This window comes from Folsomia candida, unplaced genomic scaffold, assembly GCF_002217175.1.
Source record: "Folsomia candida strain VU population unplaced genomic scaffold, ASM221717v1 Fcan01_Sc006, whole genome shotgun sequence".
Classification (NCBI taxonomy): Eukaryota; Metazoa; Arthropoda; class Collembola; order Entomobryomorpha; family Isotomidae; genus Folsomia; species Folsomia candida.
Genome location: NW_019091198.1, coordinates 2,478,658 through 2,505,983, shown reverse-complemented (window position 1 = coordinate 2,505,983; position 27,326 = coordinate 2,478,658). Strand labels below are relative to the sequence as shown.

Sequence of the window (27,326 nt, the reverse complement as noted above, 5' to 3'; positions counted from 1 at the left end):
ATATATTTAATATTTCCAATCAAATCTTAGTGTGTGCATGTTTGTGATTGTTTAATTTTGTTTATTATGAGTACAAAATTCGACTTATGTTTATAGTGTACAACTAAATTGCATAACCTATCAAAGAATGTAATTTAAATAGTTGTTGAAACCGTAACAAGAAAAAATGAAGTAAATTACAAATTTAATAAGCTGATTGTGAATTATAAAACTATATTCATATTTAATTTAAAGCGAAAAAATACAAATTCTATAATATGAACTATTTCAGTACATTGCTGTCTTGTCAGTTTATTAGCTAGTTAACATTTGCGTATTACTTTTCGCCGTAAACTATTTTATACTAATTTGTATTCTGCGTTTACTTTGATATGTCGGCATTATTATTAGCACTGGAGATAGCACTATTAGAACCATTTTGAAGTTCAGCTTTTGCTGCTAAGTTTAGTTTTTGCACCCACTGCAGCGCCATGGCGCGATTGGCAGCGAGAAAGAAGTAGGTTTTGTGCCCTTGGCCACCCGATATTCGAAAGGTCCGGTCCTTTTCGTTGTTTGCAAGGTTGGGCATTTCCGCCTTGGGAAGTTCCTCCACCATCATAACGGTCATGCCTGAAAAATACAAAGTTTGTATTTTTAGTTAGTGAGAAGATTGAACAAAACGTCGACAAATGGCAAAAATTACCTGGAATGGGGGTGGCAGTCATCGCCTGCTCAAAAAAGAATAGGAAAATTATAATAGGTCCATTAAACTTTCATGTAAACCCCATTAACTGGAATCTAATAGGGCTAAAATAGTCTTACTAACCCTTTCATCCGATTCACTGGAGTAGCAGTAAAGCACAAAATCTCCCCGAAGTGCAAACAGTCTCTGGGTCCACTCTTTCTTTCCTCGTAGCCTCAAGTGCAAAAGTCCACTTAAACACGAGGGGGCATTGCCAGGAACCTGCGTTAATTATCCGAATTTATCAGTAATTGTTGACGCTAGTTAGATACATTAGATATGTACATATTTAAACTGGAGGAAACGGAGACTTACATCTAAAACACCTCTCAGTCTGTCTAACTCGTCCGGAGTTGTGGCTTCCGAGGTGCTCGTGTTGTTTGAAATTGCATGTTTTTCCGCAAGAATGGTTCTACACCGTTTGCAAACTCGGCAAGCTTTTCCTCCTGCATATTGCAATGGCACTTTCGAATCTGAGCACTTGCTACAAATAACCTGGACAGTAAAATAATCACTGATCAATATGTGTGTATCCTTTGTCGGTTACAATTAAAATTGATCTGGATACTGAATACTGGATCGAACAAGTATAGATCAGGCATTGCATCATTGTATTTTCAGAACTATGACATCAATAATGACATCATAACTGTACAAGTATATGTACACATAAACCAACGCTCGGATCGTAACTCTATTCTATGAGCCACGCTCAAATTTCACTGACTCGAGAAGTATGACATATATTTATGTACAGCATTCTTCTATATAAAATTACAGTCATCCGAGAAGCTGGCTAGTGCCAAAACTGTTTGTATTCATCAAAACCTGGGTAACTTACAATCCCACAAGCGTGACAGTGGTGCCTTCTCTTCAACATTCCGAACGTTGCATAACATTCCATGCATTTGGAGACGGAATCGCTTTTTAATTTAGCAGGTTCTTTGAGACCAAGTTCATCTTCCGTAGGACTGGCTGAGCCCAACCTCAAGGAAGACTTTCTTTCCAACAACTCTTCTCTTGCATTGTGAATTGCAGTCATCCAATCAGCTTTCTCTTGAGGCGTTCTGAAATACCAGATCACAGAGAATAATAGTATAATGGATGGTACTCATTCATGCCAAAATAAGTATCACGATTAGTCGTCTCCTCCCTCCCAAAAAATCAAGCACAAAAAAATGTGCAACATGTGTTGAAATTTAGGACATGTATCGTCTGACATTTGAATACAAATACTTTGTCAAGCATGAGTAAGCGAGTGCTAAATCCGTCCAAAATATAAATCACTTACGAAGTGTAGAGCTCAATCTTCTTGTGATTATCCTCGACATAAAAAGTGTTAGCAACTTCCAAATCATCTCCCTCCGCCACTGTTATAATGCCGACGTCCAATTTAGCTCTTAATTGATATGGAGCAATGGAAATCATCTTGTTCATTATTGGTCTTGATGAGCATAACAAGAGTAAATCACTGAACTATTAAACAATCAAATAAAAATGTCAAAGTCAAACAGGGTTAAAAACACAGACATCTGTTTCATGTCATGCGAAAATGGATAATTTTCTTTACTTACGAGGAACATGTGCCGTTCTTGGTGGTCGCCCGTTCTTGCAGATATTTTGCTAACTTTCCCTTCCTTAACAAGCAACCTTGTTGGACTAACGAGATCAACTACACCTTTTACTTTCTCTTGAACTTCCAATAACTTTTTGAACCCCACAATTCGTCGCATAGCCTCATTGGCGTGTTCTGCTGCTTTAGATACGATTTCAAGGGCTTCTGTAGATGCAAAAATAAAGTAAATAGTGTTATGATTTGTATTATACTTTTCAAATATTCTTAATTTGATCATCACACTTTCAGTTTCTGGCCTATCTGCAGAATCGTCAGGGAGGCGACGAAGGTATGCCTCGAGCAGGAGGCGATATCGTGGTATCCTTTGTATGGGACCAATTAGGTGGTGTTGAATTGGAAGATTTCCACAGTCTTCGAGTTTCTGTTGATTGATATGTACATGCCCATTAACCATTATTTACTAATGTGGCTAATCCTAAGTTTAGTAGAATGGAGTGAAAGGACTAACCTGAATGTCATCAATAATTTGTCTGAACCTCGTATTCTTTTCCCGATACACGTTAATGAGGTTGATCGAGTTATCAAAATTTTGAACGTATTCCGAATACATTTTCAAGAATGGAGAAAAGTTAGTCATGATGTCCCCTGTGGATTGTTAAAACATTATACTACGTAAATATGTAAATTCAAGTAAATAATATTTGATAAGAAAATGTATGGGGAACAAACCAATTTTTGGATTATCGTCCCATTTGGACAGCCTTTCTTCTAATTTTGGCAGTAAATGATCATTATGTAGTTTGAAGAGAGATTTGATATTGCAAAAGATTTGAGTGATAGTTTCCTGAGGGAACATTTGTTGGACTCGATTTTCTTGATCAACCCGAAAGTGGAAAATTTGATCGATAAGGTGTAAAATCTTAACGTAGGTTCTTTCCTAAATCAACGAAATATAGTTTAATGACATGTGCAACTCTTTTCTGTATGAAACTGCTATAAATGAGAAAATACCGTTGTGAGGAGTTCTTGAGCAACTTTGAAACATTTGCGATGTTCAGGTGTGGAAGGGAGGGAAGTCTCGATAATGCTGTCTCTGGGACTATATTACCAAACACATTAAATGACAATTCTGTTAAGGAGATACCTAACACAGTGAGTTCAATTAAAAAGTGAGTTAAATTAACCTGGTATCCAAATCTGAAGGTGCAACGGAGCTGGTATCATCTGTTTCAGAGGGTTCGTAATATGGTTTCTCAGCAATGGCCAATTTCGGCTTGTACGTCAGCGATCGCTTATTTGGATATGTTATGAAACTCCTAAAGTCAGAGTCGGAATCGTCATCATCCTCATTTTCCGATTCGGATTCAGAAGCACCTGAATTCCAAATAATTAATAAATAAGAAAGTAAACATTGTTTAGGTCTTGTGTTTATTTTGGCTGAAGTTTAGACGTGTTGGATATGGTTGGTACTATTTGCTACTAAAATATTTACTAATAATAAAAGTGCCTCACCGTACGATTGTCTTAGGAAAACACGCTGATCTTTAAACGCCCTGCACATAAATTTAAAGTTAACTTCACGAATTATCGACTGACTTTAACTTAATTTTCAATATAGAAACTCACCTAAATGAACCGTTTGACGCTTCAAAAAATGTATGTTGTGACGCACTAAACTGAACTTGACTTCCAGAGTTTTTCATACTCAACATCATGGCAGGGTCCCATGTGTTTCGTATATTAGCTTGGTTATCCTTCGCTCCAAACGGCATGTCAATCCACAGCGGTCGGTCAAAGTTTCTAAACCCAAAGGGCCTTTTGAGGGGAGAGAACGAGGCGGAACCACCAAACGATGGAAAGTTACTGGAAACCAGGGCATTCGAAGAGGACAGTCCGGAATCAACCCCGTCCGAATGAATCGATCCACTGGACATGGAGGTTGGGGGGAAACCTGACGAAGACGAAAAACTCCTCGTCACCCCCATTCCAAGCGTGGCAGAAGCTGTCGTGGAAGCACACGATGAATTGGAGCTTATCGTGGATGACGACGCCATTTTCTTTTCCATCGCTTGAACACCCCCCAAATTCATACTCGTCATCCACGAACTGCTAGTCGGCGTTCCACCCACAACACTACTCCCAATTTGACCAGAAATTAGACTCCCACTCGTCTGCTGGGACGAAGATCTCGAGGAGGATGAGGAGAATTGTACTTGTGCCTGTTCCATCTTGACAGCCTTGATTTCTCTCGTCGTCATCGAGAAGCCATCCTTGGACATCATCCCCGAGAGGGAGGAGCCATTGAGAAGGCTGGAGGGAAAGTTGGTGGTGGTTGTGGTGGTCATCGCGTTTGGCATGGGCATGGGCATGTCAAAAGACATCTTTTCCATCATTTTCTTCTTTAGCAATTCCATCTCCGGTGAGGAGGAGGAGGTTGCGTCGTTATTCCAAGCAGTTTCCTCCATGATCAAAGGAAACTGTGTCTATGGCACAGCAATAAGGATATCAATGTTCCAAAGGTTTCTTGATAGTTTAATAAGCAAAGTTCTTTAAAAGGGAAAGTTGAGACTGGCTGGAGAAAGTTTGCAAGACGAAAATCAGACAGATAACAATAACACTCACTCTCTGCACCGACTAATTCGGATCCCGTTCAATGTATAAATATTCACTTCTTCCTCAAACACACGCCTGTCTCACTGATGTGCGAGCCTCTCCAGATAAGTAAATCTACTTATATTCAGAGAGAAACGGGGAAAATGAAACTTTGAACACGAAACAGCACTCGCTCAACGTGAGAGTGAAGAGCAACAAAATGTCAGTCGTCCGGTCCGGAATGCTCAATGAGATGCATTTCAAGCAAATAAAGGACCAAGTGATCGAGAGGAAAATCACACACGAAAGGGAAAGCGTGTAGAAAGTGGGAGGTGTTGTGTTTGAAAAGTGAACTGTACTTCATCTCCCTTCAACCAGTCACGACTTTCTCCAGCGAAACAGGACTCAACTTTGAGCACAATAGAGGAAACTAAAGCTGGAGAAAAGGGTAAATGAGGTGGATAACTTACTTGTCTAAAATTGGTGGAGGAGGAGACGCGGATATTTTGGCTTTGCAAAACTCGAGTTGTTGACTGGCTCAAACTGTGCTGAAACTGTCTTTCCACTTTCCAACCGGACCCATCCATGTTACACCAGCCAGCAGAAGTCGAAATACTTCCTCCGAATTCCGTCCTAGTGCCAAAAATGTTGCTCTATTATATTCCATCATATGTATAACCAACCAAGTGTGATGCGTATGCTTATTATAGCTGAATATCATATTAAGGGGCACAATATCGGGAAAAGCACATTGTACACAAATTGGTGGTATCACAAACAGTATAACACCTCCGCAACACATATACGTACGTAAATACGTACACATTCCACGTGTATCATCATCTCAGTAGTGCTTTGGCAATTCCCAGAACCGACAAACAGTACATGATTTCATTTTTTATGCCCTCCTCCATGTGTCGTTGTTTTGAGTTTTGACCCGCACAAAACTATGCACATTACACTCAACAACGCTTGCCAAATCTCTCAATTCCAAACAAATGTTGACGCCATTATGTCAACTATGATATCATTAAATTATTCATGCAATCAACATTTGTAACATGTTGGATTCTTGGGTTTAAAAGTACTATATCAATTTATTGAGACCACTGCCAACTGCTGAGTTAGCATTTGTCTTACTTTTATTCGGGGTGCGTGTATGTGCATAAGGTTTTGTGCTGCTTAAAATTCTCAATTTTCCCATTACGAACACTTTTACTTCAAGAAAAACAGTCTGCTCGAGTGTCGACTGAGTTATGATTAAAATACATGTGTGCAGGTTTGGTAATTCGTTCTTGTGAAAAATGTGTACTATTCAATACAAACCTACTGCCACCATTTTGTACATTTGGTCAACTTATTGGTCTAATTAACCGATTTTGTAAAAATAGTGGGATTTTGGCTTTGTATATAAAATAATCGTAAACCTTATTGGTAGCATAATATAAACCAACCAGTTTGAAATCTACTCCTTACGTATATTATACAAGATTTTGTGTTTTATAACTTTTGGTCTGGAACTTCAAATTCGTATCACTCTCCATTTCCATGATCAGCATGCATGCATATGAACAATTCCTTCAAATTAGTTTCAATTATCACATCACACTGTGAACCACACCCCCTGACAAAATACGTGAAACTTGTTCTTAAATTGTCTTTTGAAATATATTTTCAGACTTGATTGTCCTTAGAAAAGGACTATATTTGGACCATATAGTAGCTAAACCACTTTACTTAAAATCTCCGTACTGGAAATTAGTTTTTTATACCTTTTTCGTCTACATTACCTAATAATGACGATGGTGTGTTAAAAATAAAATTTAATTTTTGAGTAAAAGTGTTAAGTGGAGCACTATTTAAAAAAAGAATGGAATTTACAAAAATCCTCATAGAATGTACGAATTTTATGACAATTGGAAGTTTACATAGTTTAAATTATATACATAGACTAGGATTATTTATACGAATTTTTAACTCATCCATAATCCATACTGTTCATGTTCCCAAAAGTACTAAATTTTTAAATGGCTTGCCTGCAGTAAACCATCACACCGAACTCCCACCCCCTCCATTCTCCGCAAAAGTAGTAAATACAGGCATAGTTTCTGAGAATTGTTTTCCCCACTGACTAGGCTTATCATTCGGCACTACCAATAAAATTGCAATGCAAATAAACCGTCGCAAACGCGCATACGGAAGTAGCTTCAGACTACTTCACTCCAAGCACTCCCACGACATCGCGGGAACACTTGATTTTACTGTATTTCATCTATACATTCAATTTTTTCAAAAATCTCATTTTGCCCCGACCACACCCCCTAGTGACGAGGGGGTGTGGCACAACTCGGGAGCACTTTATTCTACTGTATTTCATCTATGCATTCAATTTTTTCAAAAATCTCATTTTGCCCCGACCACACCCCCTGGCGCCCGGGGGGTGTGGCACAACGGGGGAACTCTAAATGTCACTCCATTTCATCCATAGATTCAATTGCACTAAAAATCTCATTTTGCCCCGACCACACCCCCTGGCGACCGGGGGTGTGGTCCGGTTGCACCCAAAAGTTGATAGGATCCTCCCCCTGGGGTATTATGTATGATGGCGAAAACCTATTTCGATTATCTTTATCCGTTCTCCCGTTATCCTGCTGACAGACAGACGGACAGACAGACAGACAGACAGACAGACAGACAGACAGACAGACAGACAAAGTCTTCACATAAAGTAGCTGAAGCTACTTAATAAACTATTCGTAAACCCCTGTGTAATGTAATTAGTGAACAAAACCCTTATCATTATCGCCATTCTGCAAACTTTTGCTTATCACATATGTACATACTCGTAAATGCTTTCAAGTAGAGACATTGTCACCCATAGGAAAAATTATAATTATCAGATCTCATTTGGACAAACGATCATTTAAACGTTATGGATGATTGATACCAGAAAGTTTTTTACCTACAAAATCTCGTTCGTTGTTCAAAAACCCAGCGGAAATGAAGCCGAGCAAACGCAATACGTAATGGTGACAAAGTTGACGGAAGTTTGGCGTTTAGATAATCTAATCCTAACATAGAATGTGACATGGAATGCGACTTGGAAAATGTACTCAACTTGGCTTTAATGCATTCTGTAAACCACTCTGAAACAAATGCATAAAAAAAACTTTTCTTCATTTACATATGTATTTAGCTCTGCATTATATTCATAAATTAAATCCATATCAGTAGAAAACACTGGAAAAATGTTTTACTAACAAGCTCTGAACAAAATACAAGTATGGATTTCAGCTGACAAAATTTGTCTTCAATTGTTGAGTTAGTACTTTAGTGGCATATTTGCACAAGTATTTATTCAGCTCTGCTAAGTTTAACAAGGTGTTGGTAGTATTGTACATAATTGCACAGCTTGTATTAAAAGCAGTAATATGCATCCAATACGAATCCAATACGTTATTATGTAAATGAGTGCACACTCTTAAGTTTTATGTCTTAAAACAACTATGTATTTATAAATATATGTAGACTTCCTGATCGAAAGGGAAGAAGGTCATGGACAAGTTGCGTTAAATTTTCCCGTAATGTTACGTACCAAAAGCTAAACGTTATGTATTCACGACTAAATCAAACCTGGTTTTCATATAAACTAGTATTTTCCTTAGGGTAAAATTACCTAAAAATAAACTCGTGAGAATTTCCTGAGGATTCCTGACACACAATGAAACACAAGTTGATCACGGTGCCAGGAATTACTCTTCCACTAAATGCGTGACTTGATTCGGGTTTAACCACTGATTTAACCACTTCACTTTCTGTTGATTTACAGCTCACTTATGCACAAAATATTTTGAGTCACCGAATAAAATATGAAAAACAAAGCATGTATTTTTTATGCTCATTTCCAGACAAAACATAAACAATCACTGATTTATGTATGAGTAGTGCCGATTACGAAGAAAGCGAACAGTAGAGCAAGGTGAATTTGGCCTGGGTTTGAGTTTCCTGTTTATTCTGCTGCTGCTGGTCCAGATTACAGACCGCATAATGCAACTACTAGAATTGATAAGAAAGTTTGCTTTGTGTTTGGTCATTGGTTTTGGTACACAAAACTGGGCAAATAGAGCCATTAATATTATTACTACTATGCAAACACTGAATTTGATCGATCACACTTTATGGGTCACAATATTCGTATAAATAATTCGATACGGTTAGAAAAACTTGTTTTGTCGCAGCAGAAAATATTAAATAATCGACACGTAATTGAGTTCAATTTGATAGTTAGGTTTATAGTAGTTAGTTCTTGACTAGCCAAGCCAACCCCCTGGCGTATGTACTCACTCACTCAGAACAAACACTACACATTCGTAACCGAGCCCAACTCTAATACTGGAGAGATTTTCAAAGAAAACTGTTCAGACAGAAAAATCAGATGAAAAACGAAATGATCTTGTAACTGCTACTTTAGAGGAATACCAGTCCATCCATCCATCCAGCACCCAACTGTGCATCGCAAACGAACAAAATAGCATTGAATGACCACATCCCGAATAATGTTGTATGTAAGTACTTACACATTGCAGTCAAACTGTTCGAGTTGTGTATGCAACCACAAGATTAAAAAACTAACAAAGTCAAACCACTCACTTAATCAGTAGTTGTATGTAGTTGTTGGAGGACCGTGTTGCATTGCTCACTCAGCAAATGTGGGGAGAGGAGGAATGGATGTGAATATTATGTAGCGTTCTGTAATGTGATCTTGATTCTTGAATGAGTTTTTCTACATGAATCACTCTCATCATCATCAACATCCAGTCAGTTAAATGCTGTCTGACGACGCTTTGGAATGGGACAATGTTCTCACCACAAATTACAAATTACTCCGAGTATGGTTAAGGAAAACCACCAAGACGACACCACTGTTGACTGACCAGCTTTGTTAATGAAACTGTGGCGCAACGCAAGGATGATTTCGTTTAAATTAAGGTTAAAGGAAGTGGAAATAAATGTCGTAATAGCACAGCACCCACCACACGATGCACATCTCCACCGGTTTTGGTCAGTAATTAAAGTGTGGGATGGATAATTTCACCCATAAAATTTCAAGTCCAGGGATACCACACGTACATATCGGCACACAATGAAATTCGCAACTAAGGAGGGGAGCTTGCGAGGTTGATAATAACAGATCTTGATGCCCTTTGGATATGTGGTAGGGACCCATGAGTGAACTAAAACCCTGAAGTGGTTTGACTCCATGGCCCCATCTGCGCCCGCCACACCCACTCAAAAATGCCCAAAAAACGCTTTCACTCCAGTTTTCACTCACTCAAATCCACGCCAAAAATCCAATTTTACTCCGATTTTGAAATTTCTTTCACCATTACACTCCCAGATAGTTGCTTTCTTCAATCCAATATCAAACTCAATTTTGCTGATGACTATTTCGCAGGCATAATTTGCGTTGTTGATTACTACAACAATCCTCATTCCGAATTGCAATTTTTTAAAATACTAAAAATTTCGAAAAAATTGAGTTTGATATTGGATTGCAGAAAGCAACTATCTGGGAGTGTAATGGTGAAAGAAATTTCAAAATCCGAGAAAAATTGGATTTTTGGCGTGGATTTGAATGAGTGAAAACTGGAGTGAAAGCGTTTTTTGGACATTTTTGAGTGGGTGTGGCGGGCGCAAATGGGGCCATGGAGTCAAACCACTTCAGGGTTTTAGTTCACTCATGGGACCCTACCACATATCCAAAGGGCATCAAGATCTGTTATTATCAACCTCGCAAGCTCCCCTCCTAAGCTCGTATGCATCCTGCTATGTATACTTGACGCTAAGCATGATAATAGGCTGTAATATGTTACGTATGTATGTATGTACAGTGGTTGGTGGGCGACATGCAGACAGAGATAGAGATGTACAATCTCATTATATTCCATTCCTGCCGATGAGTCACCCCCACACCTCTTCATCACCAGCCAAACAATTTCCTACAATAATTCAACGCTCTCTGCAAATGTTGTACGCAATGTGTTGTACAAAGTCCCCACAGGCTTTTTTTTGCTAATAACAAAGCCCTCAAAAAAGTCAACCAACTCGATCGGCTTGGCTCTCTACCCTCCTTCCTCCATCACGTTTCTATGTATGCAAGAGGAAATATAAACTGTACCTAACTTGCAATACGACAAACCTCTTTCCAGCCTTGACTTTATTTATTAATGAAATTTAACGAATGAAAAACCTCCTCCTAACAAATGTATGCTACGGTTAAAGTGGTTTTACTCTAACGTAGCATGTAATAACTACAGCAAATCAAGCACTCGAAACGAGTCCATAGTGTAAACAGAATAGATAAACACATAATAACATGATAAGTCGCGTGTAGTAAATTTTCACAATTACATTACGAGTGCGATAGAGAGAGACTTGATCTGATTGCTATTTGGTAGAATCCACTGACTACAGCTAACATTTAGTAAGCGTGCGCTAGTAGTAGTCATAATACTGCATAATGCCGTCTGCGTCATAATAAGGGGTCGAAAATAATCTCTCGCAGTGTTCCATGCAATAATTATAGACAAAACTGAGACAAACAAGAGTTTGGTTTGTCACTCAGTTCACACTCTATTCATAAAATGCTTCCACACATAGAAAAAAGCAGGCAGAGACACAGAAGATAAAGGAATATAAGACCAACCACCCAGCATCCGTCCCATGTCTTGGTACTCCTCCGACATTTGTGTATTCTACATTATGTCGGCTGCTATTGTCCCTAAACTCGAGGATAATTTGACGATGATGATAAAAGTCTGTTCTGAGTGTTCTATCATCATATATTTTTATGACTGTTTCTCTGTCCATGTGGAAGGAGGGTAGGCAGCCTCGTCCTGTTGAAGGAGCAGATACGAATGTCAAAATTTCTTGGTGCATATATCTGCAATATTCAGATACCCATTATAATCTCCACTTCCACATCTTCCCACTCTTTAGATGAACACAAAGCCAAAGACAAGGCTCGACCGAGTGGTTACATGATGGCCGTTAGAAAGAAATATTGCACGAGCAAAAACGCTGTCGCCACCGCAGACTTTAATAAAATCTTGGTTGGATGCACTATGTATGGCACTTTCCCAGACAGTCAGTAGTAAGTAAGCAGTGAGTCAAGATGAAAGTATGTGCGTTACATTTTACGGTCAAAGTTTCCCATTAGTAATAATAAGCTGAATACGATTTTATTTATGATAGGCCATGATTTCTTGAACCAAGATATGCGTGCATGCGGTCCTGACATTTCTCACTCTTTTTTAAACTCTGAACTCATGCAGCTTATCCTCGGATATATATGCAACAACTGACTCATTGCAATAATTAGTAGTGCAACTGCCACTTCATGTCAATGCATCGCATCTAAATACATATCTCTGATGAGGGTAAATTGATATGAATAAGTGATGTGGTTTTGACTCTTGTATATTTTTCTTACGTCGCCTCCACCCCGTTTCTCAATCTTCAGAGTTGCAGTTGCGTAAAAAAGAGAAGAAAGTAAAAGTGAGGACGGTACGAGCTAATTTTCGTGGAAATGGGAAACCCTGAGGCTGTTATTTTACTGTCAAAGTCAAAGTCAAGTAGAATGATAGGATGTTTGTCCGTTAAGCTTAGTCTACCATTCGCATTATACAGAGTGAGTAGTTGGTAAAGTGCGACAGATTTTACTGGACTCGTTGTTAATGAAATTAGAAGTGACAGGTGGGGAACGAACTCAAGTTATGTAAATTGAGTACATGGGAAGAATGATTTGAATTCAAAATATTACTATTTAGAAAATTAAGAGCAAAAGAAGAAAAATTACCGATAAATGGTACAAATTTGACATTGAATTTTACTACTTATTTACTATTTATTCTTCTATTGTTGACACAATTTGTTGGTCGAGGAGGTTATGAGGTTATGTTATGCACATTTTAAGGAGATTACATAGACTCGTGAACTTTTTGTGCTCAAAAAGATCAATTAATTTGACCCATGAAAATATTATTGATGACAAGGACATGATTTACTGATGTAATTATTCGAATTACTTGACTTATTGTTCGTTTTTATGACATACATAAACACTGGACTAAAATGAGTGACTGGAATGTTAAAATGCTGAGGTCAGATCGTCAGATATAAATAAATATGTAGGTGACAACTGCAGATAAAAATCTGTCCGAATACTACTCAACACACAGATTTGGTCACATCGTAATGAGAATGAAATAAGTGTGTAGCTGACAAACCTCAGTCAGATAAAACGATCGTCATCCTGCAAAATGTTAACGATTTCGTTAGCATGCATTATGCAGATTTTGGACAGGGTTAAAATATGGAGTGAAGTCATCTCACTGTTTCCCGTCCAACCTGATTCTTTTCGATTGATGTATTAGTGTTGTAGTAAAAGATTAACATTAATTATGGGGAATCATCACCATTTTCTGTACAGATTACCATAAACCATATGCCAAAGCATGTTCTAACTTGTCAACTACTTGTTACTCGAACTAAAAAAGGTTATTGTCTTTGACCTGCAACTTACAGAAGTTGGTAGTACGGACGAACATAGTTTGTCATAACTATTTATAAAAACATGACAATCAAATAATATTTATGAGGATATAATGATACTGCAAATTTAGGGATATGATATTTCTGCTGTCTAGTCTAGTCCAAAAGGGCAGTTGTCACATAGCATTCTCGCTATCTAGCAGTGCAAAAAATGATGCACTTGAAAACTTTTTATTAAAATGCCTATAAGATTTGTCATAAAAATGTGGATTTCATAAAATCAAGTATGAAATGTATTTTATGCGCCTGTGAATAATTACATGAGAAATTTTCCTTTAAAAAATAAAAACGAGTGCGATTTTGTGATGGACTGAGACAGCTTCAGTCATTTTGCATGTCCAAATGCAACACAGTTCTATCTGGAGAGAACTAGTACCACATGAAAGTAAACCAACCACAAATACTCACCAACATTTGAAACAATCAAGGTTATTATAAATAAATTAACATAATTTTCGCACTCAAAACCATTACCTGTTTAAATATGTTTGTGGACAATAATTAACCTCAGCTCTTATTTTAGACGATTCCATAAATATGTACGACGTACACTGGCAAGTGGAACTTTTCTGGTACCCCTCGAATTCCAGAGTACAGTTAGACGCTAGATCAACAATACAAATTCCAACGAGAGAACAATCATAAAAGTAGTGCAATAATGAACACTTATTCGCAAAACGACAAGTCATTTCAGAATTAATAAATGTGGGAGGAATGTAGGAGGATGAATGAACGGACCGAGGTTGCTGTTGTTGCTTGTTTGTTCCAAGCGACATATTTGGTCCAATGCGCAAAAAATAAGAAACAATTGTTTTGACTGGAATGGAATTTACTAATATTTCCTTTCTCCTAAGAATGCATACCAGTGGCGAAGGCTGAATGTGGTCACCACACCCGGAAATCAGTTAAACTATTAGTAGCTCAAAAAAATTAGGTGTGACCTCCAAGAGTTTGAAACCCGCTTGTTACATGCAGACTTATCTACTTACCAACCACGTAATATTATTCCATATCCACTTATAGGGAAGAATCATCTCCTTTGATTAGTTTACGGTATGCATGCAAAATATTTGCAAGGCACTCAACTGTTTGCAGAAATTGTTCATGGTCCAATATGAAAGCCCTTAACTTGCATATGTACATACACAAACAAAGAAAACACTCGTTGCACCGGTGAATCGTCCCATTTCTCAGATGTCCTAGGGTAATATTTCTGTACGTATTTAGGAGCACAACTATCTATGCAAATGACAGTGCCAAAAAATCTCCAACAGAGATGTTATTACGTATTCTCTAACCTGAACAATCACTGGTCACTAATTATAAAATAAATTGTTATGTTGCTGAACTCGTGAAAAGACAATGTGCAATTGAAAACGGTCTGTTGAGACTTCCTCTTGTCCATTGAATCCAACCCATCGTCACAATATAATAAATCCGATGAAATTAATTCTATTAACATTTTCAAGATGTGAAACGAAATGATTATGCAAATGGTCATATTTAATATTCTATAAACTGCTTGCCGACGATGAGGAAGAGATCTTACCTCGCCCATAGAAATCAGATGAAAGAATAATTTCTATTTATTTATTTAAAACTGTGATAAGATTCAAGAAAAGATGAATGCATTAATCTCGTGGTTGAGATTAAACTTTGCATTGATAATGGCAAATATTTATATGTGCATGCATACGTAGCTTAATTTGAGGTATTTCGTTAGTTCTTGGTTTTAGTAGAATTTTGACCTTAAGAAATGCAATACAAGCCATCATATTCTAAATTCAATGAAATCAGTAGAGGAATCAAAGCAGAACCGAAAAAATGCATTTTAATATCGCTGCAAAATCTCGTATGCATTTAATCTGAAATATTTACTTTAAAATGAAGTTGGTTTATTACCCTGTGTTGTATTTTATGTTTAATGATCAAATTATTTAGAACAAACATTTGTCTGTCATTACCTTTTTTTCAAGTAGTGCGTATAGAAAAATTTAGTGTTATCGTTTAAGCTATGCTGGATAATTATGTGCATAAGTAGGAGAAATTCAATAAGTTTTTGACAGATTCCAATTTGTACTGTCATTATCAAATCTTTAACAAATAATGTGCGAATGGACCGGATAATAGAATTAAGATAAAGGGTTAAGGTTAACGAGTGTGTTTGTTTTAGTTGAAAAATGATGCTCTCTTGAATCATTTAATGCATCCAACCGTGATCGAGATTAATTTTTTATCTTCTAGTTCACGCAACGCATAAGTTGATTATAAACCCCACAGCCACGCACAACAAGAATATGTATGTTTACATTCATTAACTCTTTATATTTACAAAAATAATGACCCATAGTGCTAGCACAATCGCTATTTTCATCATCTTGTACATATGTATTTATGTACATGAAAGAATTCTCACAAGTCAGATGGGAATTCATCCAAGCAGGATGAACAGGTAAGTAATTGTGGGTATGTTACAGGTACAATTAAAAGAATCACGTTGTGCAGTGGCTGCCAATTAATTAACTGGGTGTGGATTTCTTTAATGCTCAAAATAAACAAGCAGTGAGCACGGACACTAAAATAAAGAAATTTTTCTATATATGTAAATATGTGTAGGTTGCAAAATGTCTTATGAAATTTCTAGACTAAAATCAATTTGTAACGGACATAAATTCATACTGATATTGGTTATTAAGTTAAGAAAATATAATCCGAAATGAGAATGAATTAGTAAAATTTTCAAAAGTTATTCAATTAACAATTTTGGGAAAGTTCATATTGTAAATTTTCAAATAATTCTACATTTTATCAAATTTTATATGTTGATAGGTTTCAAAATAATTCATGTAGAGAAAATTGTAGTCCTGCCCTTCCTATGTTGATTCTATTCCCACTATCAAGTATCAACTATTGTAAATATCATTAATACAATTTTAGTTGGACAGCATTTTGAAGAGTGAATTACACTGAATTTCTATTTTCAAACAGGTATCAAGCTTCAGGTAGATCGTGGTTATAGTGTAGCAAAAAACAGGCATTTTAAAATTCAGGAATGATGTATGTGTGCTTTGAATATTTACAGTGCAGGGAGATTGTGATCACTTACATAAATACATATTTGGTCCTTGCGTAAAATAGTTAAATGATATGCACGAGTGGTATCTTTTAAACTATTTTCACAGATTTTTAGCAGAAATGCAATTGCCGACTACTTCCTCTATTTCGCGAAATATGAGTAACATAACAAGGTTTAAATACCTATTATAAGGATTTCGACATTAGAAATCTGCTTGTACACGGATCAGAAGCCTTTTTACACAAAATGATGAAAGTGTGCTCATATAATTAAAGTCCTTCTACATGCATATATTTGCATTGTGTAGAAATCCCGTGTAATCGTGTAACTGCATGCATAAATATGAGGTAGACTACCTCGTGCTTGTCAAAATTCATAGATCAATCTTCCAGTAGTTAGTACAAGAGTACAACATAGCGTCTCCAATGCCAAATTTTTTAACACTTAATTGCAGGTTATTTATAATAAAAGTTCTGTACGAAAAACTTACGTGGAAACCAGCTTGGTGACACTCTTCCATGACTTTGTCTTTCTTCTGGAATGTCTTCATTTTCATTTCACTTCAGACAATGTTAAGCACTTGTTTTGTTCTTATTTCACTATGAATCAACGTAATTTCAATTTCACTGGATTCCAAAGTTTATACTGGCCGAATCAACTGAAAATGACGATTTCCTACAAATTGATAATTTACAAGGTTGAGACGAAACAAATATATGTGCTTATGTGCTTACTAAAACTATTTACAACAAGCGTCGATGTGGTATAAAAGTAAAGCCACAATTTTCAATGTTAAATATTTCACTTTCCTGAAAACTCTAGTAGAACTCGTACTGCTAAATCAATGACTTTTGACAATTTGTTATGTTTCATCTTCTTCATAGTTTCTTGTTTGTAATAACTCGACATGAAACAAGGATGCCAAATACACCTGTACCATAGTTTAGGAGACCATTATAGTTTCCTGCTAACACAAACTAATTCTTCTCCCGAATTAAGTCAGGGTCAAATAAATTATAATGCAATTACCTTTCTTTATAACCTCACTTCGGCTTGTTTGGGCAATTACAAATTGTAATTTACAATACGTTTATGTGCGTATATTCAACACTGCTCCTTGTTCCGAGAAAATTGAGCAACAAAGGATTATTGCTGAAGGAGGAAGATCCGATGTAAATAATTTCAGAGTGTGTGCACCGCACGGAAAGAGTCAATTTGGAGAATTGGTTTCCTAATTAATCCACGGATGCAATGTTATTACCCGTTCTGTTATAGATGGAAGAGAGACGAGTCGAAGGGGGACGACAAGAGGGGTATTTGCCGATGGAATTGGATTAGTAATGAGCCAGTGAAGGAAGAAAAAGGACGCTGTGAGGAATAATTACTGAAAGACTTTCACTGACCATGGTTCCAGATGGGATGGAACTATATTCGTACGGGAGACTTCTGGTTAGAATCCTCGGAATTTGAATGGACACATTTCACTCGTGTGTATCCCACCCTTGGCACCCCACATCCATCGGGAGATCCAATCTACCCGACTGCACACCAACTCCAGGCCTTTTTGTACATCAAAGACCAGGGAGAGAAATACTTGCGCTCGTGTATGTGCACTTATATTGATCTGTTTCCTGTCTCGGCTTTCTCTCAGTGTAGCAAATGCTCAAGTGAAAGCATGCCATGGGAGTTCGTTCATGCATACGGTTTGCTACTGGCTTTTACTACGTGGAGTTGTTGTTTCATTTCATTTCATTTCATTTCATTTCATTTCATTTCATTTCAACTTTTATTCACGTGTAAATGGATATCAGTTAACAATAACTGGTTTGCAAACCATGACACAAAATGCTATAACTATATAAGAAGCATAATAATACCTAACTACATTTTTTCTAATTCTTACTTCATAGATAATAATAGTCGTCAGAACGCTTATTAATTATAAATTCACGACAAGATTGTACAAATTTAACATAACTCATGTTGGGGTCCCAATCTCTAGGCAGTTTGTTCCAAAGTTTAACTGCTCTATAATGTATCGATTTTTGTGCAAACGTAAAAGATGGGACGGTCAATAGGGGCCAAGTACGCCTCCCTGAAGACGAACTAACAGAGTGCAGTAGTTTTTTAAACGCATATTTGTACAAAAATAAGTCACGCCGTTCTTTAATTGACAGGAGGCTGAACTGTGTTAATAAATCATTCACATTAATTGATTGCTTATTTATCTTAAACCGTGTGTGCTTCCGATATCGATACTTTTTTGCTAGAGAAGGATAAAGGAATTTCACCAGAAACGAATTAACTTTGTGTTGTACTGCGTCTAATTGAGCGTCAGAATGGATTGCCCAGATTTCAAGGCAAAAATCCATTACGGAGTGTATATGGCTGTTGATCATTATTGCCATTACCTTATTAGTGAGGTGACGTTTTACACTATGTAAGTACCCGAGCTTATTAGATACTTTCTTTGTTACCTGTTCGTAATGGTCACTAAAACTCAGACTGGAATCTATGTACACACCAAGGTACTTGAAAACACTTACATACTCAATCGATTCGCCATTACTTAACACTATGGGTTTACACGAAGAAGAAGGTACACTACATCGCGGCTTACTAAAGATTTGAAATTTGGTTTTCGAATAGTTAATGCTTAGGTTATTCATACTATACCACTCTTGAACAATATTTGCTTGCTCAGTAATTGCTTTCATTAACAATTCAAGGTCATTACCAGCTAAGTATATAACTAAATCATCTACATACAAAAGGAACGGGATTATTATAACTTTACAGATGTCATTCTGGTATGCAGAATAATACAAACCGCTCCCGGCCGCTCCTTGGACTACACCCGTGGGATTATCATAATATTTATGACCTACTTTAAATTTGAACACTCTTTGATTCATATAGTTATATAACAGACTGATATAATTCGGGTGTACATTAAATTGTTGCATTAGCTTATTGATAAGTAGAGATCTATCGAGACTATCGAACGCAGCGCGTGCATCATAATAGATAGCAACACAATACCCATTCTTTTTATCGAGTGCAGAGTAAACATAATTCGTTTGTTTGGATATTTGTCTCCCAGTCGGGTTCGTAACCCCAATTTAGCAACCTTAACCGCAGGTGGAAATGCAATCGTGGATGCACGAACATGTTGATTTCATAACACAGGATTCAATCATGTTGATCCAGTGCAAATGCAATCATGGCGTAATCAGAGCAATGCCAAAAATACTGATAAACGGTTATCTATTTTTGTTCAAATTGACTTAATGCCATTTTTTAAACAAATCTGAGTCTTTTTTGGGTTATTGATAATTTATACGCTGCGATTCGATAAAATGCGCTCCTCCATGCAGTCGGCTGACCGGAAAGCTATTGGATTGGGATGATGATGTGAATGTCATGAATGATTGATGAAAAGGGCGAAATATCTCAGCGGATGGAAATGTCATTGGCTTACACGGATGAGTAAAATTGGGATAGTAGTCGCTAGCTGGATTAAGTTCAGAGATACTGCATCACAAGCTTTATGCAAATATGTCAGATGAGAAAGGTTGAACAGTATGAAAATAAAAAAGGGAAATAGCAAATAAACCTTTTTCACACACACACACACACGCGGAGATTGGCAGGTTTAAGTATAATTTATTTATAACTGGCAGCCTTAACGTGAGTTTGGTCAGTGACAAATAATGACTATCGTAATAGAGCATAGTCACGTCGAGATAAGCGACTTAGGACGAAACGGACAAGTCTATTATTATATATATACGATTGAAAGATCCGTGGTCAGTTCAGCGAAGTCAATTTGTTGAATAGTTGACGGTATACATGTCATTATAAATTATTTTGGGGCGGGGGAGATCGAAAGAACTGAAGGAAGGATGCTAATAAATGAGCAACTAAATGCTAAACACCAAATAAGCAGCTTTCTATCTAAATCCACACCACTGCACTACCTGATCCAGTCAATAATAATATTAGTACGGTCATAATAATAGTATAGTAAATTATAGTAAATTAATTAAAGTACCACAGTTAGGTTTCAAGCATTAATTAATGAGCAAATAGAGGGACATATAGGAGTAACCTCGATTGAGCAAAATTCTAATTCTAATGTGAGGAATAATAGTAATATGATTACAATAGTGATAAAGAAAATTAACAATTATTATAATAGTGGAAAACCATCTACTTTTTCTGGATATAATTAACGTAAAGCTTTGGAATGTTACAACAACGAGCGAATCCAAAGAACGTATTATATAGCTCACGGACGTTTGTACATTTTAATAGGCGTTCTAATACGGTATAATATAATAATAAGGCATTTTTGTTAATTTGACGTTTCTTCTTATTCGTATATATTTGCGTGAGATTTCGTTCAGAATTTCGCCAGATTCACCACCACACGTTGCGGATCGTTGTGATGAAACCACTTCAACAAAGTGACTTCGCGGACCTGACCTTTTTCCTGATTGAAATGCGAAATAGAGACAATTATACCTTTACCTGTTGTGTTACTCAATTACGTGAAGGTCATAGGTTACAACTATCAATTTGAAATTTTGATAAACCACCATAAAACTTTGTCTGGTTGAACTATCTGGGCATTGGAAGTTGAAATATATATTCGAAAAAACATGTACACCAACTTGAAAATGTCGAGAAAATGGTGATGATGATTCTATATTAATGTATACCTAATAAATCGCCGAAACCGAGTTTTTACTTTTCGTGGTTAATTAAAAAAATAATTAAATTATTCGGTATAACATATACCAAACGAAATAACATATTACTAGCCTATTATGATGATGATTATGGTTTGGACGATTCAATCCTCGACAGATTGTTTTTTAAACTAAGTTTTTTTAAGTAACAATAATATTTTCGTATATATTTTTAAGTTGTTACTTTTGCAATACCCACATTACATCATACCAGAGTCGATTTAGGAAACATTAATGTTTTTTTATTAAATGTTACATAGAGTTCTTGATGGTTTACCTATGTATTGAACAACTGAGATCGAGGCCTGAAACGCCACATCAAAGGCTACCTAATACAGAATAGCCTAAGGTTTCGAAGTCGTCGTCATCGTCTGACCAAATGGACTGATCATCTGAGTCCATCATGTCCATAAAGTCTTCAATTTCGAACCATTGTAGCTCCCACTGTTCCAAGAACTCCCAGATCGAGACAGCCTAGAATGAAAATAAAATACGACATGAGTAAATGTTCAAAGTTTTGTTAAAATATTTAAGTTTGGAAATAAACATCACAAGGACAAAGTCGTACATTTGAGTCGGAAGCAACTCCGTTTGCATCTTGTCGTCGAATACGCCGGCGTGGTGGTCCAACATCCACATTTCGTCCATCGGGACCAGCATGGAGGTAGAAACACTTGTTGCCGAATGGGCACTCTCCTGAGCCATTTTGATAGTACCGACAGTCCTTCTTACTGTAAAAAGAAATGTATCTTTAAAATATGCATCCACTATAGATTTACCTAATAAATAAAATCAAGAAAAATTCCTCTTCTACAAACCTCAAGGATTCCAGATAGCTTTGAATCAACTTTTCTTTGTCTTCTTTCTTCTCCACCCAGTATCGGCTCGGGCAAACGTAGTCAGATGTTACTCGGCACTCTGGACAAGCCCGTATTATCTTGTTCTCGAACTGCCTTGCTTGGCGCCATGTCCGAATGCAGGATAAGCAGTAGCAATGGATACAGGAAGGAAGTATTCCAAAACGTTGTTCTCCAGGCGGAGTTTTCTCCATGATCACCTAGAAACAATTTAAATATTTGAAATTATTGTATTTAGTCAAGTAAGAATTATCAAGTGAGACAGATCAATCACCTCCATACATATCCCACAAGTTTTGCCATTTGACCGCGCAACCGCAAAGGCCAATTCCATGTCGTGTTCGTGCTTACTGACACACTCCTGAAAACAACGAAAGAAAACAAATTAAATTAACTGACAAGCAACACTTTTTCAAAGTGGATTCAAAGACATACGCTGAAGTGTTGCTTCCGTTGATCCGGATAAGATGGATGCAGGCATAACATCCCGCAAAAATCACATTTCATTCCGTGCACATAAACACATTGCCTACCGAATCGACACTCCCCAACCATTGCATAGGGGCACAATTCAGCAGTCATGTCTTCAGCTTTTTAGAAAAAAAATATAAATACATATAACTCAGTATTATTTCACAACATGAATTGCATAAGATTATATCTTATCCTAACCTTGGGACGGCAACTCTGGCAGTGCACATGCTCCAGCGACTTCAGCATAGCTTCGTTCATTTGACCCTTGAGAGTCCAGGTTTGCTACAAATGAGTTGAAAATAAATATAACTGATTAGCCTTAAATGCAAATATTTAATTTAACTACAAAGATAAATAAATATTAATATTAGTTAAGTACCAAATGACCTAGGAACAAATTCTGGGGCATTTGCCCAGTTAGCAGGTGGAACAAAGCTCTTGGGTTTTGTTGCTGTTGTGGTGGCGGCGGCTGCTACCTCATTTGATGAACCGGCTGGGTTGTCAATGACATCAGATAACCAGTTTTCATACGCTCTGTAAAATAAAAATGGTTAAACTGCCCATAAATTGTGAAATCAATATACACTAAATTTTAGCAAGATCAATTATTACCTATCTTGTTCTGATAATTCATTTTCAGAGTTAGGACTCTTTGTAAGTTGAAGATCAAATTCGATAGACTTTCTTGCAGATTCAATCATTTCGGACAATCCATCGCCTTCTTTCGGTACCTCCACCCTTTCAAAAATAAAATAAAAACATTTTATCTCTCCATCCACCACTTTCTAATCTAAACTTTTGAAATATAACAAATATCAACTTAAATCAATCCTTACTTTGGTGCGACCTTTTCCTCATCTGCAGACATCCCGTTTTCTTGCTCGCTGCCTGGAGTAACTCGATGTAACCGGGAGAATGATGGAGACGTACGCAAAATAAATATTGATGTGTAAGTATTGATTAGATAAGTGCACTAGTAGTATATGAAAACACAGCACTGATTGAGAAATTGATTGACGACGATTCACAACGCTGGAGAACTGAACCCGCAGTATAATTACTATACAATGTGAATGTACTACACGATAAACGACTCGACTGACTTTTTAAGGCAAAGACTCGCACGAAATACAATTTGTCTCAATATAAAGGCAAACAACCACTAGAAGCTTGAAACTCACTCACATGAATGATGGCAAACCTCGTATCTGACTCTTTTACTAGTTTAGTTACTAATTTGTATTAGTTTTTTTGACCTGACTATACAAAAAAAAGTTACTTGTGACTTGCCCGACTTGGACCTTGTAGCACGAAATTACCAAGTTGTTACATAAAGTGGGTTGCTTAATTGCTAGAAATACTTTCACGATGAATTTAATGTAATAAGGGAATGATCAGTCTTGGATTTGAATTAAGGATAATGAAAAAAGCCGTCAAAATATCTAACTGTGATTTATAATTTTAGCGATTGTCTAATTTTAATAGCGAGCGGGAGTGAAAATCTGGGTTTTCGGATTTGGAGTTGAATGAGATTGGCTGAGCTAGCAGCAGCAGCAGTAGAATTAGAGTTACTTTGCGTTGCGATGCGACATACGAGTTGCGACTAATTAATTAATTAATTAACATAAATTTTAGCTAGTTTTACAAATTTCGATAATAATGTAATTTTATATGTTACTTCTACAATTATTCTAATAACTTGTACAATACTTTTAATTTTGACTTTTTTGACCTATTTTTGGCTTTGGTATATGGTTGGTTGTTTCTAGTTTTTCGAGAAATTATTAATAAGGTTCTAATTAACGAAAGACAAGATAATTGTCCAAATAGATAGTTCACAATAGTTCCTACTTAAACAAATTTACGCCAAAGGAATTGAGATTTGTAATCAATTAATTAGTTTTAAATGAAAGACAAATGCGAGTTTTTATGGGCAGTAACTAAATGGCGACAATGATTGGTTGAATTTAAAAATGCTCTCAGAGAATTTTAAATTCTTAACATTACTTAAATTTAATGTAACATGAAATAAATTGTAACATAAACTATACTAATTAATATCCGATAATTAATTGGTATGTGAAAAATTCTAACAGAATAAGAAATGTCAGAGAGACCCGAATTTATTATTGCGTAGTTGAGTACTGACTCTCCTTCCTTGCTTTCCTTTCCTTCAGATTTTGAATGAAATCCTTTTTACGTCAACTTTTTGCCCACTAACTTTATCCCGTAGTTACACCAAAATTAATGATAATTAAAGAAAGTCACTTTATTCCTGCCCCTCTCTCTCTCTCTCCCTACATAACTAAACACACCAAAAAAAGATACCCTTGTTCGTCTCGACTTTTGTGTTTGTATCAATACATTTATCTAGATATTTAAAATATTTGAAGAAGATGGCTTATCTTTGCAGCAGGAGGGTGAAGGGGTGCGCTTATCTTTCGTGTTGACGATGAGGAGAGGAGGAGGATTTGCTGATGAAGAGGAGGAAGATAAGCGCTGGCTGTAAAGTCAGCAATTCCAACCGTCCAACGAAACCTTTCCCATCAGAGTGGTGCAAGAAGTTGCTGGTTACATAGGTAATAGAACTCGATCTTCGGCTGGTGATTGCATTTGCTTCGTTCCTTCGTTGGTGGTGGTGGACGGATGGCATGGCATGAATACAAATCTACACTCTTCACCCGCTGAACAGAGTGAAGGTTCTTCACGGCCTAGAGGGCAGTGCAGATAAGCCAAACGGACGCTGAGTAGGAGAACAATTTTGCCAAGAAGGTAGACCAAATCTGCAGACCAAAATCTGCCAATTTCACAACTTGTTGTTGTTGTAGTAGTAGTTTATTTATCAGTGGTGGTAGTAGTAGTAAGTAGAAAGTAAGATGACATGTAAATGTGGACTGATGTAGGAGCTGAGAAGAAATGGAAATTATTTAGCAATTATTCTTGAAAGTGAGTGGATTTTTAAAATCCATATTTTATTTTTTTACTTTATTAAATAAAATATGCATTTAACGGCGATCATCAATGCAACCATAGTTTAACTTATGAAAATAAATGATGATTTTTAATGCCATATGCAATGAATTGAACCGTTTGTAACGCATAGTACGAGTAATTTGACTTATATATATAAAACTTTTATGTTGATTGCATTATTGTAATTGTATTACAAAAAATATTTACTTTTTAACTATTTCGAGAAACATTCTAAAGTAGGGCTGTCATAGTAAAACATTTATTTCATATACATGGTTTGCCAGAGAGGTACGCATTATATTATTACGTAAATGTAACTACTACAGTTTTTAAGAGTTTTGGAAAACATAAAAAGCATGTATTAATAAATCTGTAATATAAGTATATTAAAAGTGGAGAAAGCTTTGCTAGGAAGGGGGTGTGATATCACAGGAGACGATTCGAACCGTATCCACTGGTCGATCATCACCATCTGTTTCCACAGATCCAATTCTCTTCACGACGTGCCTGGAAAATATGAAATGTATTTTAGGGTTATCTTAGTTAGTGGTATGGAGTATGGTATGTTATTCAAACGGGAAAATGAATGGAATAACTTTGTATTTAATCAGTACTTACATCCCAGACTTGATGCGACCGAAAATTGAGTGTTTCCCGTCCAGCCATTGAGTCGGTGCAAGCGTGATGAAAAATTGAGATCCATTGGTGTTGGGACCTATAATGAATTTTACAACATTTTCATAAATTCCACATAATTCCATTCTAGTTATAATAGACAACCACCCACCGGAATTGGCCATGGATAAGACACCAGCTCCAGTGTGTTTCAACGACGGATCAATTTCATCGTCGAATTCTTTCCCATAAATGGATGCACCCCCCCTTCCAGTGCCCGTAGGATCGCCTCCCTGAATCATGAACTCTCGAACAACTCGGTGAAAAATAGTACCATCATAATAACTAAATTAAAAACGCGAATCATTTACAACCATTACTTTGCAATAGGTTTAATGTAAGATAGGAAAAAAATGAATATACCCTCGAGTCGTCAATTCAGCGAAGTTCTGGCATGTTCGAGGAGCATGTTGCCAGTAGAGCTCAATCACTAGATCTCCCATTCTAAAAAATTAACACAAATTTCCAATGAAATTTCTTATTATTATGAGGCAAGTCCTCAAATTGGAAAAAAATCTTACGAAGTTCGCATCGTGACCGTAGCAGGTCTCTCACTCCCAGCAGTACCGCGGGACAGCAAATCAGTCATGGTCAAGATGCGATATGTTCTTCCCCGACCTTCTACAAAATCTTCGCACAAGTTAATCCGTCAAGTCGACGAGAACGAATAAACCTCAACTCTAAAGTAAAAAATCACGAATTAAATAGAATAAAAACCAAAATCTCCCGTTCAGCCTTGTGCGAAATGTCTCCACTCGTATACTTTGTTTGAATTACAAGTCCACAACGTTAATTTTAAGAGATGATAACCAGAAGTCAGGCCAACTTACGTTTCGCGAAGATATTTTGTGAAGCTCGTGGAGAGAAGGTCGTCGATTCCTCAGAGTTCGCGAGCGAGTGAGTGAGTGAGTGAGCACGGAGATGCAATTTTCTGGAAGCCACCACCACCACCAGCTTTCCTCCCTCTCCCGTCGGCACCCAGGCAGGAGGCAAGTTGAGACTTAAGTCTCGTCAT

General features: G+C 36.8%; 3 protein-coding genes across 9 annotated transcripts; all 3 read right to left on the bottom strand.

Annotated features, from left to right (window-relative positions):
- Window position 1: 1 nt before the first annotated feature.
- LOC110851418 (FYVE, RhoGEF and PH domain-containing protein 4) lies at window positions 2–18,105 on the bottom strand. Of its 3 annotated transcripts, none has more exons than XM_035853036.1 (17): window positions 17,608–18,105; window positions 17,069–17,509; window positions 5,360–5,522; window positions 3,924–4,780; window positions 3,810–3,850; window positions 3,482–3,671; window positions 3,309–3,396; window positions 3,027–3,234; window positions 2,806–2,942; window positions 2,580–2,718; window positions 2,296–2,501; window positions 2,013–2,197; window positions 1,563–1,788; window positions 1,037–1,216; window positions 806–943; window positions 683–707; window positions 2–609 (listed from the first exon to the last, which is right to left on the bottom strand). In XM_035853036.1, exons 3-17 carry the CDS (start codon window positions 5,474–5,476, stop codon window positions 362–364), a joined length of 2,985 nt encoding a protein of 994 aa, XP_035708929.1. In that variant the 5' UTR covers window positions 5,477–5,522; window positions 17,069–17,509; window positions 17,608–18,105; the 3' UTR covers window positions 2–361. The 3 variants fall into 3 exon arrangements, with proteins under 3 accessions (XP_035708929.1, XP_021954880.1, XP_035708930.1); XM_022099188.2 differs by having other exon boundaries at window positions 17,069–17,253; XM_035853037.1 differs by lacking the exons at window positions 17,069–17,509; window positions 17,608–18,105 and adding an exon at window positions 8,566–9,408.
- Window positions 18,106–20,224: 2,119 nt separating this feature from the next.
- Window positions 20,225–25,238, bottom strand: LOC110850842 (probable E3 ubiquitin-protein ligase makorin-1). Of its 5 annotated transcripts, none has more exons than XR_004835159.1 (10): window positions 23,500–25,237; window positions 23,276–23,401; window positions 23,043–23,197; window positions 22,862–22,945; window positions 22,625–22,779; window positions 22,464–22,550; window positions 22,151–22,389; window positions 21,901–22,063; window positions 21,106–21,806; window positions 20,225–20,353 (listed from the first exon to the last, which is right to left on the bottom strand). XR_004835159.1 is itself a non-coding variant. In XM_035853038.1 (10 exons), exons 1-9 carry the CDS (start codon window positions 23,529–23,531, stop codon window positions 21,651–21,653), a joined length of 1,197 nt encoding a protein of 398 aa, XP_035708931.1. In that variant the 5' UTR covers window positions 23,532–25,238; the 3' UTR covers window positions 20,225–20,353; window positions 21,610–21,650. The 5 variants fall into 5 exon arrangements, 3 of the variants coding, with proteins under 3 accessions (XP_035708931.1, XP_021954114.1, XP_021954115.1); XR_004835160.1 differs by having other exon boundaries at window positions 21,112–21,806; XM_035853038.1 differs by having other exon boundaries at window positions 21,610–21,806; window positions 23,500–25,238.
- Window positions 25,239–25,772: 534 nt separating this feature from the next.
- Window positions 25,773–27,300, bottom strand: LOC110850596 (peptidyl-prolyl cis-trans isomerase-like 1). Its single transcript, XM_022098029.2, has 6 exons — window positions 27,142–27,300; window positions 26,833–26,991; window positions 26,675–26,755; window positions 26,424–26,596; window positions 26,255–26,351; window positions 25,773–26,143 (listed from the first exon to the last, which is right to left on the bottom strand). The coding sequence occupies exons 2-6, from the start codon at window positions 26,898–26,900 to the stop codon at window positions 26,044–26,046; spliced, it is 519 nt and encodes a 172-aa protein (XP_021953721.1). The 5' UTR covers window positions 26,901–26,991; window positions 27,142–27,300; the 3' UTR covers window positions 25,773–26,043.
- Window positions 27,301–27,326: the final 26 nt, after the last annotated feature.

Bases quoted from the DNA above. Each gene is read 5' to 3' on its own strand.
- LOC110850842 (XM_035853038.1), bottom strand. From the start codon at position 23,531: ATGTCTGCAGATGAGGAAAAGGTCGCACCAAA. The intron at 22,946-23,042 runs GTACTTAACTAA...ACTCATTTGTAG, and splicing joins ATTTGTTCCTAGGTCATTTG to CAAACCTGGACTCTCAAGGG. The intron at 22,780-22,861 runs GTTAGGATAAGA...TTTTCTAAAAAG, and splicing joins GCCAGAGTTGCCGTCCCAAG to CTGAAGACATGACTGCTGAA.
- LOC110851418 (XM_035853036.1), bottom strand. From the start codon at position 5,476: ATGGATGGGTCCGGTTGGAAAGTGGAAAGACAGTTTCAGCACAGTTTG. The intron at 4,781-5,359 runs GTAAGTTATCCA...GCTGTGCCATAG, and splicing joins CCTCCACCAATTTTAGACAA to ACACAGTTTCCTTTGATCAT. The intron at 2,502-2,579 runs GTGTGATGATCA...TTGCATCTACAG, and splicing joins AGATAGGCCAGAAACTGAAA to AAGCCCTTGAAATCGTATCT.
- LOC110850596 (XM_022098029.2), bottom strand. From the start codon at position 26,900: ATGACTGATTTGCTGTCCCGCGGTACTGCTGGGAGTGAGAGACCTGCT. The intron at 26,756-26,832 runs GTAAGATTTTTT...TTAATTTTTTAG, and splicing joins ACGGTCACGATGCGAACTTC to AATGGGAGATCTAGTGATTG. The intron at 26,144-26,254 runs GTAAGTACTGAT...CATATTTTCCAG, and splicing joins GGTCGCATCAAGTCTGGGAT to GCACGTCGTGAAGAGAATTG.